The 16959-nt window shown below is 43.3% G+C and overlaps 2 protein-coding genes across 2 annotated transcripts; one reads left to right on the plus strand and one right to left on the minus strand.

Annotated features, from left to right (window-relative positions):
• Positions 1–3743: 3743 nt before the first annotated feature.
• Positions 3744–8016, minus strand: crybb1l2 (crystallin, beta B1, like 2). The gene is made up of 6 exons (XM_070925911.1): positions 7842–8016; positions 6860–6954; positions 6258–6376; positions 5627–5759; positions 5336–5478; positions 3744–3915 (listed from the first exon to the last, which is right to left on the minus strand). The coding sequence occupies exons 1-6, from the start codon at positions 8014–8016 to the stop codon at positions 3744–3746; spliced, it is 837 nt and encodes a 278-aa protein (XP_070782012.1).
• Positions 8017–12370: 4354 nt separating this feature from the next.
• LOC139302270 (beta-crystallin A1-like) lies at positions 12371–15410 on the plus strand. The gene is made up of 5 exons (XM_070925925.1): positions 12371–12445; positions 12549–12667; positions 14263–14404; positions 14664–14806; positions 15263–15410. The coding sequence occupies exons 1-5, from the start codon at positions 12371–12373 to the stop codon at positions 15408–15410; spliced, it is 627 nt and encodes a 208-aa protein (XP_070782026.1).
• Positions 15411–16959: the final 1549 nt, after the last annotated feature.

Consider the following 16959-nt stretch of genomic DNA (forward strand, 5'->3'; position numbering starts at 1 on the left):
ACCCGAGAAAGCGCAGTACCGTTCTCATGGGAAATAATGGCCACGCTCTGCGTAACGTCGAACCTCTGCTTTTGGTGTGAAAGCCCTGTTATGTGAGAATTATACTTCCACAAAGTTACATATAAACCTCGCTACAGATGCAGAAGAGGTTGTTATGGATAACCACATCCACATCTCACAAATCTCAGGGCTGTGCAGCCCTGCGCGACAAACAATCTGACTGGTTCATCCAAGTTTTTGTTAGGAAGGTTGGAAATGGAGCACTGGAACACGCCCAACCAGACGTGCCAGGGTCAGTGTATTAGCCAAGCTATGTAATCTCTCTGGTCTATGGATTAATCCTTGCCAGGCGGGGTGGGGGCGTGGGGGGGACATAGCCCCACATGTCAACATCTGTCTGACACAGAATCAACTGCAACTGAACACTGAAGGATCCAAAAAGGTACTATTCTGCTGGGGCTTTGTATTGGATTACATCAGCTCGTCCAGGTGTTTGTGTTGTGAGAACTCACTGTGTTTTGTATCATTATAATATATTAAATGGAAGCCATTTCTCTTTTGGTATCTTTTCAACAAGACTGTGTACTGAAGAATCACCCACTGTGAGCTTTAACCCCCTTCGCAGAGCTGACACGCATTTGAAACAGTGGGAATAAGCATGTCATTGTGTTACATTAGATATGTTCTCAAAAGAGTGTTTACATCTTTTGTTGTATTTAGATAGAGAGTGTATGGATTGGTGGTCAGCAGGTCAGTGAGGGAGAAACAGAACAAATGAAAGGACTTAGTGAATCATATTTATGTACTGTACACGTCATTTCTGGGCTAACAATGGTTGAATTATACTCTAATGCAGTTTACTGAAACTTGCCTCATTCTGTTTGCATGATTTGAAGCACTCTCAGCAATTTAAAAGCCCTGCTCTATAAAATACTAATCACCACTGACGTCACACCGTGAATGAACCACATCGCACAGAGAGAGTGCGCAGATTACGTCATGAATGATGTAGTTTGGTATTTTTGAATATTTGATAAGCCTTAGGGGAAGAAGTAGGTATTGCATAATTGATGCTATTTTATAAAAATAAAGTATGGATGCTAAAATGTGTCCATCTTGGTGCTGACATTTGCGGACCGCACCGAGCATCAATATTCTCTTTGGTGAGAAAGATAAATAATGCATGAAATCGTTCTTCAAAACATATTGTGCTGTTGTAGACAGAGTGCTGTGGCAAAGAGGATGGGGTGCTTTCTTCTTTCAGACATCAACAATATTGGTGCAAATAGTTTTTCCATCAGTACAAATCAAATCTGTGTCTCTGCAGCACGCATTATGTTGAGTGATCACACTGTGAGTGGACCAGGGATAGAAATCACAAATTACCTCAAGATGTGCTCCAACAATAACAAATCCAGTGAGCCGGTCGATTCTTCAAGTTATTTGAAGTTTGTGAAGTCAATAGAAGTGCACTTTGTGTCTTAGAGAACAAGACAACAGAGGTTCAATAAAAAACAACTTGTTTGTTGCATTGCTCTGGCAGGACGTCACACTCCTTTACATTTTCCTATAATGAAGCAACTTAAATTGATTAGAGTTACAATGAACAAGACGAGGCATGGATTGATCACTAAAGCCAGAGATTTGGGAGGCCCTAAAACAAGAAACTCAGTTTGAAGCGCGTTTCTTGTTGGAAAGTCCGAGGGCTCAGTCAAAAGAGAGGATGCGCTGATCACTTCACTTTACTTTATTTCTTGTGGTACAGATCCTTTAAAGGCCCCCTTGGGTGAAATCAGTGAAGTTACCCTTTAACTAAATGTGGCCACTTGGGGGAAGCAGACACAAGCCATAAACACAATGTTGACATAATATCTCCTTTTAAGTTGATATTACGAACTTGTTAAGAAACAGTTGCCTATTTAGTATTTCCACATCCATCAGATACATTAGCAACATTAGCATTCATTTGGAGTTGTGTTTCTGGCCACCTGATGAATGTAAGTCCAATATTCATTCTTCTTGTTGATTTTGATCACCAGCAAGTCGCCATTTTTTTCTGTGTGTTGTTTGGTGCTGGGAAGGTAGTGTACAATAGGTTTAATAGAGCTTTTTTTTTGCCGAAAACAGCTACCTGCTGTGGCTGGAAGCAAGGTTAATGAGAGCAGTTGTGGGCTTTAAAGATGAAAAACACTAAAAATCTCTTAAGAGCTGAGGGGAACTACCATAGATTGTATAAAAGAAGTGGACGTAGCCACCGGGCCATCACCCATTGGTTTGTGGACTACCGCTTTGAAGCCTCAAGTGTGCACGCCTACCTACATCAGCCACCTTAAAATATAAGGAAAGTAAGGAATGTCTGATACATTGCAATATCCACAGGAAATAGTCTATTCAGAATTTTATACAAAATGCTAGTTTTACACAAACTTTCTGCAGGCTAAGTTTAAGTTTAAGTTTACTATTTAGGTTAATTGTACAGCTAATTGTTCTGTGCGGTTATTGTTTTTTATGGGATGAATACAATGAAATATACAAAAGAAATAGGCTACTTTTTCCCCCTTTTTATGTGAGTGGGGTTCGTCAGTGTATATACAATAGTAAAATAGACTTGAAACTAGTGACTGAGGCATAAACTCATTAGGAAAATGTTTACTGAGGCAATAAATCAAGTGTGAGTGTGACTAGGGTCATTTTCTCATAGACTTCTATACAATCTGACTTCTTTTTGCAACCAGTGGAGTCTCCCCCTGCTGGCCATAAGAAAGAATGCAGGTTTAAGGGACTTCCACATTGGCTTCACTTTTCAGACCCGGAGGTTGGTGGTTGGGAACTGCAGAGTCGGGTGATAGTTCTTCGTGGGTTTGTCACCATGGCTAACTATCGCAATTCAAAAAAATATTGTTTGCAGTAGTTTTAAGTTCAGGGTCTGTTTTCAACCAACAGCACAAATTAATTCAAACCTGCAAGATACGACTAAAAAAAATGGAAATAACTAGTGACACAGGGGAGTGGGGGCTGCTCTGGTAGGTAAGAGGGGGGGTCCTTCAAATGTCTGTGCCCAGGTGTCCATTGTCACATAGTCCTGCATTTGGGACAAACAGTATATATCACAACCATATCTGTTGAATAAGACGTCGTTTCAAGTGGAGTAGGATGTGAGATGCTTTATTGGGGTTTAGGTTGATGTGGCTGCAGGATCAGAGAACAGAGAATTCACCACCACTTCTCTTGTTGTTGTGGTTTTCCTCTGTCTCAAACACACACAAATCCACACTGGTTCCTCCATCAGTCAGGCTCTAATGGGCTGAGTGAGGGCTGACGGTGGTGGGATGTGGGAGAGAAGTGCGTGAGGGGGAGAGAGGGAGGGAGGGAGGGGATGAGAGAGAGGAAAGTGTGGAGAAGGGAGCTGTCAAACAGAGACGGTGCGAGAGGGAGAACGGAAATGGTTTATTATCCGATACAGTCTCAATGGTCCAAGATATTATCTCCTCCTTCACGTTGAATAACTTTTCATTGGCCACTAGATTACAATGTTCCAACAGCTAAAAATAACAACCCACTGTATTCCCTCCATCCTGCACTCAAACTGCCAAGAGATGTTTGGGTCAGGGGAGGAAATATTACACTCTCTCCCTCCTCCTCTCCTTCTTCGCCCTCCCTCCTCCGCCTCCCCCTCCATCTCTGTGCCCACCCTCGGCCTCCGTCTCTCCTCCAATCCCTCTCTTCTTCGCCCTCGCTGGGTTTCACTTGGAGGACATGGTGTAGCAGCCGTGTGGGTGCCACTGCATGTCACGGATGCGCCTAATGGACTGCATCTGTGGGCAGCGGGCGCCAAACTCATTGAAATGCCTGTATTCGGCCTTCTCCAGCAGGTACTGGCTGCCACGGTAGCCGGGGAACTGGTAACCCACCCAACTGGGGAGAGACAGGGGAAGAGAAGTTACATTTTCAACGTGGGGATGGATGGCAAGGAATACAGAAAGTGATGAGGAAAAAGGTGCATGAGTGAACAGAGATCATTCAAAGAAAATTGATTCAAGGGAAGAAAAGACAAGGTTGATACACAGATGCAGACAAATCAGGGAGGATAAACATCTCACAAATAAAGACACTGATCTGTTTGTCATTCTTTCTGGTGCCAAACCAAAGGGCAGTCCCAGCAGGGAGCACCACAAATGAAGTAATCACAGCATTTCAGAACCAGCGTCTACTGCCTGCCACACCTCTGAGAGCACAGACAGAGACTGCTGACGTTCATGACACCCTCAGCTAGCTGCTGATGAAAACACTTCTACTGCTGAACTCGCTCCCAGAAAAGCACTCGGATAGTTGGTGATTATGCTGATGTTTCTCCTAGTTCGAGAATGACGACGTCAATGTGGTAACTGTTTGCTGCACTACATGGAGCTGTTGCAAAAACCAGGGCATAGTGTTTGTAGCCAGCACTGTTGAAAAATGTAGGATTTGACTTTTGGGAGCTGCTTTGAAATAGCTACAGCTCCATAGTCAGACATTGAGGCAGGTCTTCTTTACGTTTAAAGGAATAGAAACATGCTTTCTTGCAGAGTTGGAAGAGAAGATCGATACAACTGTAAAGTCTGTATATTTAGCCTAGCATAAAGCCTGGGAAAAGGGGAAAACAGCTCGTCAGGCTAGAAAAATCTGCACCTCTAAAGCTCACGCAGTGATGTGATATATGTAATGTAATATATTATATATTATATATTACAAGTTATAAGTAATATGTTACTTTACAATATTACAGTCTGTGTAGAGTAATGCGTTGCCGATTACACTGCTTACTTTCACCAAAAGAACCTCTGTGTACGACAGGCATCATAGAATGGAAGAGGGTATTGTTGTTTCACAGCAGGTAATGAATGCACAGAAGCGCAAGTTTATTGCAGTTCATTACAAATCCAGTGGTAATGTATAGCCGCAGCCCAATTTAACCACTAGCAACGTGTTACTTGACATAGTAAATCTAATGATATTACCGAAATCTTATTAGCAATGTGTTATATTTCTTTGTTGCTACTAAAAGTAATTACCCAACACCACTCATTAGTATGTTATATCTGGTTTATTTAATCCGTACAAAAAACAAAGTGTAAAACAACAAGTTGTGGTTTTACAGGGCGCCTGACAACCTCATGGTGATAGCAGGACTCCATGAAGTCACTGCATCCAGCATAACATTGTCCACAACATGTCGTTTTTACACTTCGGTTTTTTGACAGAACAAACAAAGCAAATAAGTGAAATTCACAAAAACGCAAACTACTCTTGTAGAAAAGAGAAGAAAACGCTCGCAACACGTTGCCTCAATACTCACGTTCCACAGCTGACCATGATGCTGCCCACTCTGTCGGTGAAACCGTAGGAAAACAGGCTGGGGACATCATCGTCCATGATCTCCATCTTACGGCCCTTAAACTCTCCAACCTCATACAGGCAGATCTTGTGCTTCTCAGGGTCCTAGAAGGTGATTGGGGTGCGGGGGGAGGGGGCAGAAGTTGAGATGAGGAGAGATAGAGGATGAAAAAGAGTGGAGCAAACAGCAAACTACATCGATGGATATGAGCTGCCAAAGTCATGAAAGTGGACAAACAGACAGGGGGCTTACCATGCGGACAGGCCTGAAGGACAGCAGGTAGTCGTTCTTCTGACAGTTGCTCCAGGAGTCCCAGCGGGGGTACTCGCCCTTCTCCAGGATGAACATCTCACCGCAGAAGTTCATCTGCTCAAAGCCCACGAAGCTGAGGAGAGGAGCGGGGAGGAAGGTGATGAGCTCTGAGCATGATGACAATTGGGCTGAGGACTTTTAACAGAAAGCCTGCATTACATGGAGGTGTGGGGATAGAAAGAAGGGGTGTTTAGAGGCCGCTGTTCTCCTGTCTTCTTTCTATTTGCAATTATCTGCTCTTACCTTGAAAGACAAACATGCTCCTTACTTGTCGCTTGGTCCTCTGTTACATGATCATTGCACTACTTTCACCAATCACTACTGTTTGTTGCTTTGTTATGTAATTAGTTTCGGTATTGAAGTTCAGTCTACTGCTGCACTCTCTGCAGATCACTGGGGATAAAAGCATCAGCTAAATGCCTAAAATGTGAAGTGTGAAATGTCACATAATGGCGAGGCACAACTGTGAAATCACCTGCTCTGTGAGGCGTGTGGGTGTTGAGTACGGTGTGTTTGCTTGGATGTGTGGGTCGGTGGTGTATGTGCAGCTGTACATGCGCAGGCTACTTACGGTCCGCAGTCAACGCGCAGGGAGCGCACCCTGTCCATTCCCATGTCACACACATTCATACACTCGGCGTTGATCTCGATACAGCGGCCCTGGAAGTTCTCCTGGTCATACACACACATCTGGATGGTTGGGGGAAAGTAAAGAGCATGACCATGGGAGTGAGAAAGGAGGTTGGTTTCAAAGTCAAAGGCAACACCCAAGGAGAGTGGAAATAGGATGGAAAGACTGCGGAGGAGGAAAAAAAGGTGACTAAACAAGAAAGAGGCAGAGTAAAATGAAGTGTTATGACAGCTTTCCCCACAGTGACTTAACGCTCTGAAGCCTCGCATGGTATTTTTCTGTCAGTTGTAGTTGCCGACCGCCCCCTCACTGAGCTAAAAGAACCAGCAGGTTGTGATAATACACATCAGCCCGGAAGGTAAACTGTTGGTGCGAGGCCAGCTGCTTCACTATGTGTGAAAAGGACTGTATGGTATATTAGTAAATGTTTGATAATCTGTTGTACATGTGGGGTGTCGTGTGTGTGTGTGTGTGCGTGTGTGTGTGTGTGTGTGTGTGTGTGTGTGTGTGTGTGTGTGTGTGTGTGTGTGTGTTTACTGTACCTTGTAGGACATCATGCCCATCTCAGATATCTTGTTCTGAGCTGCCTTCCCATCAGTCTGGGAAGCAGACTTGGATTTCTCTCCAGACATGATGACTGAGAAGAGTAGAGAATCACTTGTTGATAGCTGTCTTTTACTGCCACATTAAGGGACTGTACGAAAATGATTGATGCTATTCCTCAAAGTAATATCACAATTCATTTTGGCATTATTGACTAAAAGTGCACAAAGAATTTAAAGTGGTGTTGTATAATATTCAAATAGCCACCAAATTGCATAATAGAAGTCCTCCCTTCAGCAAAAAGGAAAAAAACAAATAGCTGCCCTGACCTCCCCACCCCACCCCTAATCACTTTCGTACAATCCCTAACTTCATCACACAAATTACAATCTTGTCACTTGTTCTGCTTTACACTGACATTCAAAGGATAAAACATCAACGTTTTTCCATCAAAAACCATCAAAATAACCAAATAACCACTAATGAAGTGGATCTGTGCAAAAGAAAATTCTTCTTTGCAAATCACCAAAGCGAAGCTACTGTGCATGCATGGAACATACATAGAAACAGATTTCTTTTCAATCAAACTTTTGGTTTTGGCCTTAAACTTTGTCCGATTCCGAGCCTGAAATTAAAAATTGCAATTTAAGTTCCGTATTTGTCGGACCAACTTGATTTATATTGTAGGCTCCAGCAGTCAGGATTGAAGCATTAGTTTTAGCATCATTTACACTCAGAATAAACTCTAGTGTTTATTCTGAGTATAAGAGACAACCGGCCCACAGTGCATTTATTGACAGCAACTGGATTTGCACGAGAGAAATTCAAATTTCACCAGCAATGTTTGACTTTCGTATCTTGAGTTCAAGCTGCAACAGACTTTCTCTCATTACTAGGTTAATAAATCAGGTTATTCTTGCCGTCTGCCTCCCGTCTTTCTTTTCTTGTCTCGTTCTGTAAGATGTTTGTCCACTGTCTTACCTGTGGCAGTGTGTGCGTAAAGGAGTAGACTCGGGGCTGAGACTGGTGGTCTGTGTGAGAGTGCGCCAGGCCCCTCGCCGCTTTTATATGCTGGCGCCCAGAGAGAGGGGATTATAGGCACAGAAACAAACTCGCTGAGCTCACAGCCCCCACAGAATAGAAATACCCCCATCATCAAAGAGAGAGAGAGAGGCAGAGAGAGAGAGAGAGCGAGAGAGCGAGAGAGAGAGAGACAGTGGAGCAGCAGACAGAGACATATAGGCTGAAAGAAGAGTACAATATAATAGTATAGTGTATGTTTGGCCTCAGAGGATTTCATGAAAGACAGAATAACTTCATAAAAACTTGATCATGACATGAATCCATGAACTAAAAAGAGAGTGCAGTGAGTATAAAGTGAGCCGCCACATACAAAGTCTTTATCTTCACCCTAACCCCGATAGCAGTTTCGTAATAATGACAGCCAGGCTGACCAGGTTCACATTGAAGAGCCTGTCACAGGTTTATTCACTCGTATTCCCTGCGGTGCTGTAATCAAGAGGCGCAGGGACAAATAATAACAGCAAAAGCAATAAGCTGTGAGAAGCAATAACCTCTCTGTTCCACCTCTGGGTGAGCAAAGAGGTTCCGAGTGTGCATGGACAATAATCTGAACGTCTCTCCTCATCACAGTGGGAGGAAGCTATTAAATTAAAGCCCACTGTCTCTTTTCTTGCGCGGGCGGGTAAAATATGGTGGTGGGCGTTTGCTGTGTGAGCAAAGTCCACGAGACACTTATTCCAAAGCGCACGAAGGGAAAAAACAAACTGGTCAGACGCACCTCCGGACGTGGCTGCTCACGCCGGGTCACGTGCGCCGATGAGGACGGGAGGGACATAAGGGCTGCCGCTGTTCTCACCAGATGAGTTCCTGAGCTGTTCGTTTCTTGGATTCAGTGGGCCTCATTAATCCTGCAATTTGAATTTCCTCCAATCCTCACGCTCAAGTGAGCACCAGTGAAAGGGTCACCGGAGGGGTCAATCATACACCTCCCTCTCAGTGACTGTAGGACGTCCTCAGTCACCGAGAGGGAGTCACATGAAGGTAGAAAAAACAGGGGAAGTTAAGTGGGGTACCCTGGGGCACATCTCTTATTTCTGCATCCTTGTCTCCCTGTTCCCCCGCCCTCTAGTCGAGGCTGAAGAAAGGTTTCTGAGATCTTCTAGAGGAAACAAGCATAAAGCAGTTTACATCAAAATACACACTGTGGCATGAGAAGACACACAGGTGATATAACTATATAATATAACACATTCACACAGGGGACAATAGATTAGGCCCTGAAAGACATGAAAGAAATGATATCCTTGCCTATTTCAAACATTTACATTCCTAAAAAGAGTAACACACAATAAAGTAAGTAACAGGATCTGTATTATGATTTAAGAATCTGTAAGTAGCAAACTTTCCTTGGATTGTGACAATTAATAAACAGTTTCTGGACACTGGTCACCCAAGGACGAGAAATTATGAAATCACTTATATAATATTTGCAATGCAGCATATATGATGGTTATAAACCAGGAACTATATCCTCCTCCTGAACCAGGAATATTATATCCTGCATACATATCCTTGGAATGCATGGTATTAGATTATACATCTTTCATATTCACATCTGGCACAGCTGGAAACATGACAGGAACACAACTTCATAATTTCACATTGAGGTCCGACTGTTTTCGCAGGTGATCGGGCATCCAAGCTACAAAATCTATATATCGGCCCCTCGTATAGAGTCAGACCGTGCATGCTTAGCTGGAGCGATAAGAGACTGCAGCTGATCTGATGGGGAAAGATTCAAGAAGTTCAAGAAGCCCTTTGATCACTATCTGCATGGCAGATGTGTGAAGTACACCTTCAAAATCAATAAGTGTGAAGATTTTCAGCTTCTGTTGAACTATGTTTTATATAATAAATGCTCCTGTTTTTCTTAATATGTCTTCTTTGACCCCGTATAATGTACTTGTTTTACTGTGTTTCTCTTTGTGTTTTTCTCTTGTGTTTTGTGGCGTATTCATGTTTTCTATAAGACTGTTGATTTGACACTTTTTAAACCGGCTTAAACAATAATAATAATATAGCCTAAAGGTTTGATTCATCTTTGATTAAACACAGTCCAGATAGCAGTTCATTCTGCCTGCATTGACATTTTATATTTTACGTTTCATATACAGCGGCCTGTTTCATGTCTTGTGTTTACATCTGTGAGCAAAAACCAAGGTTAAAGGGTAAAACAACAAATCAATAAGTTGAGAGCGTCTTTTAGAAGTCTTATCAAGGTGACACTTAAAATTGAACAAAGATGACACATTTTGACCCGTTTTGGCAAAGACGTCTGCATCTCGCTCTCGTGCAGAGTGGTGGTAGAGCAGTGACTCCAGAAAATCTGTCATTTATTCTGTTCTGGTGGTCGTGACTCTGGTGTCCTTTGACGTGGCCGCTGCTGCCCTTGTGTGTTTGGGTAGATATCTGAGCGTGTGTGTGTGTGTGTGTGTCTTTGTGTGTCTGCCTCTATGACGGTGAACATGTTAAGGGTGAGCATGGTGCCAGCCTCCTCAAGTGCTCTCTGGATGAAATGTCAAGGGCCAAGGACCAGATGAGGTCAGGGGGATGTTGCTGTGGCAACGGTGGCCCATTGTCCGAAGGGGGTTTACATTAAAACATCAAATCAAAAAGGGTTCTGTGGATGTGACACAGGCGCAGTGACCAAGTCATGTCTTGCATTTTTGCGCCACTTGAACCACTTTTAGTTTTTCATATCAAGAGGACGTTATTGCCATGTTGCTATTATTCATTAATAACTATCAACATTAATTTAATTCCTCTGTCCCAATTTCCTCGACTTTAGGGAGCCACCATTGACACAGGCTCCCCCGGATGGCTCTCCAAATCCTCCTCATTCTCTGCCTATAGCCCCGCCATTGTTGCCCTATACGATGGCACTGCTGACCTATACGAATAGAGCAACAACAGCGCCGCATTCCCCAGCCTCACCTCTGTGGCTGCGCTGTATATGATCTGCTGAGTCGACAGGCCGCATAGGGTTACAAAGAGAGAGAGAGATAGAGAGAGCGCGAGAGAGCTCTGAGCGGCAGGCCCATCGGCACGCGTGCACAAACGCGAGCGCAGAGGGGCGCGCGGGAGGTTGGCTCTCACCTGCGTCAAGGTGGTCACAGTTAGCCAGAGCAAAACCGGAAATCTTCTTTCCCTCCGCCTTCAAAATAAGAACCGCATTAGTTCTGAAGTAGGCTTCGAAGCAGGGCTGAAACTAATCCTTACATCATGTAACACGAATACTGGGCTTCCATAAGCATGCTCACCCAAGTTTTGGCACATTTCATTGCAGGCCTATTGATAACCGTCTGGCGAATTGTTTTCTCGATTAATTAATTCATTGTTTAGACTGTGAAATAGAAGAGATACTTAAGTTATGATGTTATTCATCAACGAGAAGCAACAAAACATTTGACAACGAACAATGAACTGGAACCAGGGAATGTTTAACTTAAATTACTTTAAGTAATTACTTAATCTTTCGTTCTGTAAACTTGTAAATTATAGTTGTTTTTTATTTATTATATCTTGCTGTTCTACATATTGCACTATCCTGTATGCTGCTGTAACAATGCAAATTTACCTGCTGAGGGATTAATAAAGGATTACCTTATTTTATCTAAATTAATTGATTATCAATATAGTTGATGAATATTCTGTTGGCTAATCAATTAGCCTAACTGACTATGCTTGGCTATGCAGCAGTGTATATAAAATATAGCAGAACAGAAGGATTCAGTGTTACAATCTTTATGAACCGTGTCTTGTTAATTTAAGGCCACAGTAATTTCCTACTCTGTATCACTTCAAATAATCACTGTAACAACGCACTGTAGTCTACAGGCGTTATATTGCGCAACAGAGTTTAATTTTGAAGACTCTAACCGGAAATGTCATCCTGAATTCGAGCAAGCTTCACACCTGACAAACTCGCCTCGCTCACATCATTAGAATGGAGGGGCGCCACGCGCACGCGCGCGAGCACGAGGCTCCCGCGTGGACGCCGGTATAAAACAGAAGCGCCAGGTTCAGACAAAAGTCTACGTAAAGAGGATTTGGTGTGTGAGGAGCGCGAGGAGAGCAGGAGAGCATCCAGGTAAGCAGGAGCGGGAAAATGACTGATACAGAACTTTCCCACGGGATGGACTTACCGGGTTAAATGGTTGTTTTGGATGACCAGACATTTTAACTGCTAGGTTTTTGTAGTTTCAACATGTGAAATGTACAATTCTTCATTCACATGGAGGCAAACGTTGTTAGTGACAACAAATGGGAACTATTTAAATTCACTTAAAAGTTTGAAGAACATTTGAAGAAAAATAATTTTGTTGTTGTGCAATAAATCAAAATGTGTTTATACTCATATGCATTTCACTGTTTATACCCCTTCTCTGATCCATGTACTTTGTCTCCTTTTCTAATCCGCTTCAGAAATGTATAGAGTCACTAAAACCCACATGACCTCACCCATGTACTTCCCGAGCATGGGTACAGCCCCTTTCTTTAAGGTGAATACACACACACTCATAAACACAGATACACACACACACACACACACATACAGTACTCACCCTCATACCACCCCCCGCCCCCGTCTCCCCCTGTGTGCAGGTGACTGTGTTTGAGCAGGAGCATTTCCAGGGCAAGTGTATGGAGTTCACTTCCGAGTGCTGCAACATCCACGACTGCGGCCTGGACAACATCCGCTCCATCCGAGTGGAGAGTGGAGCGTGAGTCACACAGCCTGTACGCCTGCAAGTCTCTGTGGACAGCTGACTGACTCTGTGTGTGTGTGTGTGTGTGTGTGTGTGTGTGTGTGTGAGACAGAGGTAGAGAGGTAACAAGAGAGGAAGTAGTGTCCAGGCTCCCACTGAAGCATGTCACCTCTGAGGCCTCTCTATCCTGCATGTAGGGTGCACCCAGCATAAGCAGCGGCGGGGAGGCCGCCTTCTTTTTTGCCCCAGTTTCCTCTTTCAGAAGAAATACTGAGAGAGAGCTTTATGGTGATCCCGAGGAGCTAACGGGGTCTTTTAACCGGTCTGAAAGTCATTTATACTGCGGGAGCTTCACTTTCTGGAGCCTATTCAGGGTTGGCAAACGTGCCTCACCTGTGGTCAGCAGTGGATCATTTAAGGCCACATGAGTGTTTTTATGCCTCTGATAAAACGGTGGGACACTTCTTTTTCTCATGCAGTGTATGCAGAACAACATGTCACGGTTGCTCGGATGAAAAGCACAAAACAGTTTTAGAAACTCCAAACTGCTCTGAGAACTATCTAGCTTTCAATCCTAACGCCTCTGAAAACATTCAAATATTAAGTTAACCTAGATACTGCGAAATATTCAAGTCTAAATAAGCAACAATAAAAGTTAACATCCTGGGGTATTATTTATTAAGAGTTGAATCCCTAAAAAACTCAGCTAATCTGTGCCCCCCCCCCACCCCCCCGGATTTTTTTAACCCCAAATGGTACAAAGAAGTGGTTCAACTTTGTGATGCAGGAAGCAACAGTCTGTCACCATGACTACCAATCATGGCTTTACCCCGTTGTCACGTATGTCCAAATGCATAAATGTCTCAAAATAAAGATTATATGCAATATTTTTTTTAATTGACGTGCGCAAATATAATGGGTCTAATGAAGTAGGTGGTAGGTTAGTAGTTTATTCTCCTTGTTATACTGCGTTATTCAGCTGTTGTTTTGTCCATTATAGTTTTGTTCAGCGATTGTGAAAATGCTCGAACAAAAGTAAGATTTTATCCTTCTACAAGATCCTCCTGTACTTAGTTACAGGAGGTTATCTTTTCTGTTTTAACTGATTCCTCTTGTGTGGGTATTAAGAAAGGCCCTCGTCATGTCATCATATATTTCCACAACATCTTTTCTTGGTTGGAAAGAGTGCGGTCGATCTCTTCCTCTGTATACATCGAGGTGACTCCTCACAGGGTAGGAAAACCTTTTGAGCTCTTTTAAATAATTTAGGAGCTGAAGTCTTAACACTCATTTATACTTAATTCAGTCTAAAAAGAGTGGAAGGATGGAAAGCCACATAGGTTACAGGCTATATTCAGAGCCAAAGATTTACCAAATGAGCAACCAGGACAGTCCTGAAGTTGCCTCTGTTCACTTCACCTGCACCAAGTTTTCGCCCCTCTTCTTCTTTGAAACCTTGAAACTCTCCACGTGTGCCTTTCTATACCTCTCACCCAGTCTAATGTCACGTGTCACCTGTCTGTTTTATGTTCAGACTGATTTCAGACCACACTGTTTACCGTTTTTACTCACCCGTCTGACCATTTCACCTTTTCCGCTCACGTGTCCAGTTGGGTGGGTTTCGAGCACCATGACTTCCAGGGCCAGCAGTTCATCCTGGAGAGGGGCGAGTACCCTAACTGGGACGCCTACAGCGGCTCCCTGTCCTACCACATCGAGCGCTTCATGTCCCTTCGCCCCATCTACTGCGCCGTGAGTACCTGCAGAGGAGGGGAGGGCTGAAATGTGACGGAGGAAGAGAGAAGAGGGAGTGGGAGGGCAAGAAAGGGGCGAGTGGAAGTGAGAAGATAGTGAGTGACAGAGTGACAGAAGGAGGGAGAGCAAGCCAGACAGCGAGTGACTGAAACAGCTCAAAAATAGAAATGAGGCAACTCAGTGCCGAGTGTCTGCTGGCTCTGTGCGTCTGTCTGACAGGCCTGACGCTGACTTTAACACCAACTCTCTGTTGCAGTCTCACCACAGCAGCCGCATGATGATCTTCGAGAGGGAGAACTTCATGGGCCGCTGCTCCGAGCTGTGCGACGACTACCCCTCCCTGCAGGCCATGGGCTGGTTCAGGCCTGAGGTGGGCTCCATGCACGTGCAGTGCGGAGCGTAAGTCAGCGCTTTATCCCATCAAGTTGAACGATAGCTCTTTGTCACAAAGAAGTTTCAGAGGGCTTTCAAGACAAGAAAAAAACAGCAAGGAAGGAGGGAGATTGGAGTAGAAAACAACATATTCAGCACCAAAGAATTAAATAGGACTAGTAAACTAAACTAACAGACATTTCATGAGGCATATCATGTCGCAAAGCAATAGAAACCCTCAGTGACTTTACTCTCAAGGTGGATCTTCTCAGTGTGCCTTTGCTTTTTTTCTCTCTTTTAGGAGCTGCAATAGCTTTTTATTGAACTCCCTTTACACTTTAATCCCTAAGACGCTGAATTCCCGCTTAAATGTCCCCCTTGAGCCCGAGCCACAGAATTTCTTTATGTAAAGCAACTCGTAAAAATGTAATTCAGCTCTTTTCACTCACTCTCCCGCCTCCTCCTGCCCCTGTCTTTCTTCAGCTTCGTGTGCTACGAGTACCCGGGCTACAGAGGCCAGCAGTACATCATGGAGTGTGAAAGACACAGCGGAGACTACCAGCACTGGAGGAACTGGGGCTCCCACTGCCAGACTCCAAAGATCCAGTCCATCAGACGCATCAGGCACTGAGGGGGAACAGATCAGGACTGGCAACAGCTAACAGCTCAGGCTAACACCTGGACACTGTGCTTTATTGGCCTGACTAAGAGCTAAAAGCCTGAACTTGAGGCTTCATTTGTCAGGACCGCAACTACAACACAAACCATCAGTGACGTAGCAGCTACCTCTTTATCCCAGCTCATATTCATATTTCTATTAATGCTCATTTTTAGTTTTAGTACAAGTGAAATAAAGTTCAGATTGAGAACCAGAGGAGTCCTTTCTGTGATTCCTGTGTGAGTGCACGTGTGCAGAGAGCAATGTTTGGCATTTACAGGTCAGTTCATCTATAAGTGAACGTGTCTCCCGCGGCACAAAGAGCTGATGTCAGTGCCAGAACACAAGAGAAGGCCACGGAACAATAAAGGAATGCTGATCACATACCGCTCTATGTTAAACTATGAAGGTAGAAACGATTCCTAAAAAAGGCTTTTATGGGTTACAATTCTGCCGTGTCACAATGCACAACATCAACACTGGAAAGTGATGTTTGTTATGTAAATTGTATTTCTGACACTTATTTCAACACAGAACTTTGTTGTCTTTTCCAAGTTCATTACAGTATTTCCACTCTTGCATAAGTGAAAGCAGTTTTCAATGAGGTAGTCTATATTTATAAATGTGTGGGTATGTCAGTGTACTCTGTCAGATTAGCTGCAACGATACGTACGATACTATTATTGGCTATTCTTTGCATTGGTCGTACTTAAAAGTTTCCATGGCGATAAGTGTTTGGCTGTCACACCTGACTTATATATATAAAGTCAGTGGCTTTGACTTTGCCAGCAGTCAAGAGAGGCACAAAGTCTTGAGTTTAGAAAATGCTTCATTAATGTTTTCAAGGTTAGGAACATGCTTGAATTTGAATATACTCCTTGAAAAATGCTCGATTTTCAACATGATCCTGTGTTTCATCTACACAACCACTCATGTAAACCAAAAATCTTTTAATATTTAAAATGAAACGATTCCGTCGTCACATTTGTTTGTCTCCTGGCATCTCAGCAAGCATTAAAAAATCATGATCAAAACATACAATCAAACTTCATATGAACAAGCTCGTAAAAATGAAGTTAAAACATACATTGATTGCTGTGGGTACAAAGGAACTCTGTAAACTTTATCTTTCACAATTGCATTCATAGTAACAATTTAGATGTGATGATAAAGGCCACGAGAGTCTGGACATTTTTGGTTTAGGTATCTTGAAAGTGCTTGAATTTTACTCTTAAAAAGCTGTATGAACCCTGTACAAAGAGTGTCACGCTGTGTAAGCCAGTAACATCACATTACATAAAGTCACAACTCCATAAGGGTTAAGTGCATCTTAACAGCTTTGGCATCAGTTCATTGAAGTCAGGAGTCATTTTCATTACAGAAAAAGAGAGAATGGGGATTTTATTCCTTCCTCCCACAGCAGGTTTGAATAGAAATTCCTACTGTGTTTACGTTAAACTATAGGTGAACTAACCCAAACCCTAATGTCAGAAGACAGTACCTTTTGACCAGCAGTCGGACC

This window comes from Enoplosus armatus, chromosome 2, assembly GCF_043641665.1.
Source record: "Enoplosus armatus isolate fEnoArm2 chromosome 2, fEnoArm2.hap1, whole genome shotgun sequence".
NCBI lineage: Eukaryota > Metazoa > Chordata > Actinopteri > Centrarchiformes > Enoplosidae > Enoplosus > Enoplosus armatus.

Bases quoted from the DNA above. Each gene is read 5' to 3' on its own strand.
- crybb1l2 (XM_070925911.1), bottom strand. From the start codon at position 8,016: ATGATGGGGGTATTTCTATTCTGTGGGGGCTGTGAGCTCAGCGAGTTT. The intron at 6,377-6,859 runs GTACAGTAAACA...CCAACCATCCAG, and splicing joins TGGGCATGATGTCCTACAAG to ATGTGTGTGTATGACCAGGA. The intron at 5,479-5,626 runs GTAAGCCCCCTG...ATCACCTTCTAG, and splicing joins CCTTCAGGCCTGTCCGCATG to GACCCTGAGAAGCACAAGAT.
- LOC139302270 (XM_070925925.1), top strand. From the start codon at position 12,371: ATGTATAGAGTCACTAAAACCCACATGACCTCACCCATGTACTTCCCG. The intron at 12,446-12,548 runs GTGAATACACAC...CCCTGTGTGCAG, and splicing joins GTACAGCCCCTTTCTTTAAG to GTGACTGTGTTTGAGCAGGA. The intron at 14,405-14,663 runs GTGAGTACCTGC...TCTCTGTTGCAG, and splicing joins TTCGCCCCATCTACTGCGCC to TCTCACCACAGCAGCCGCAT.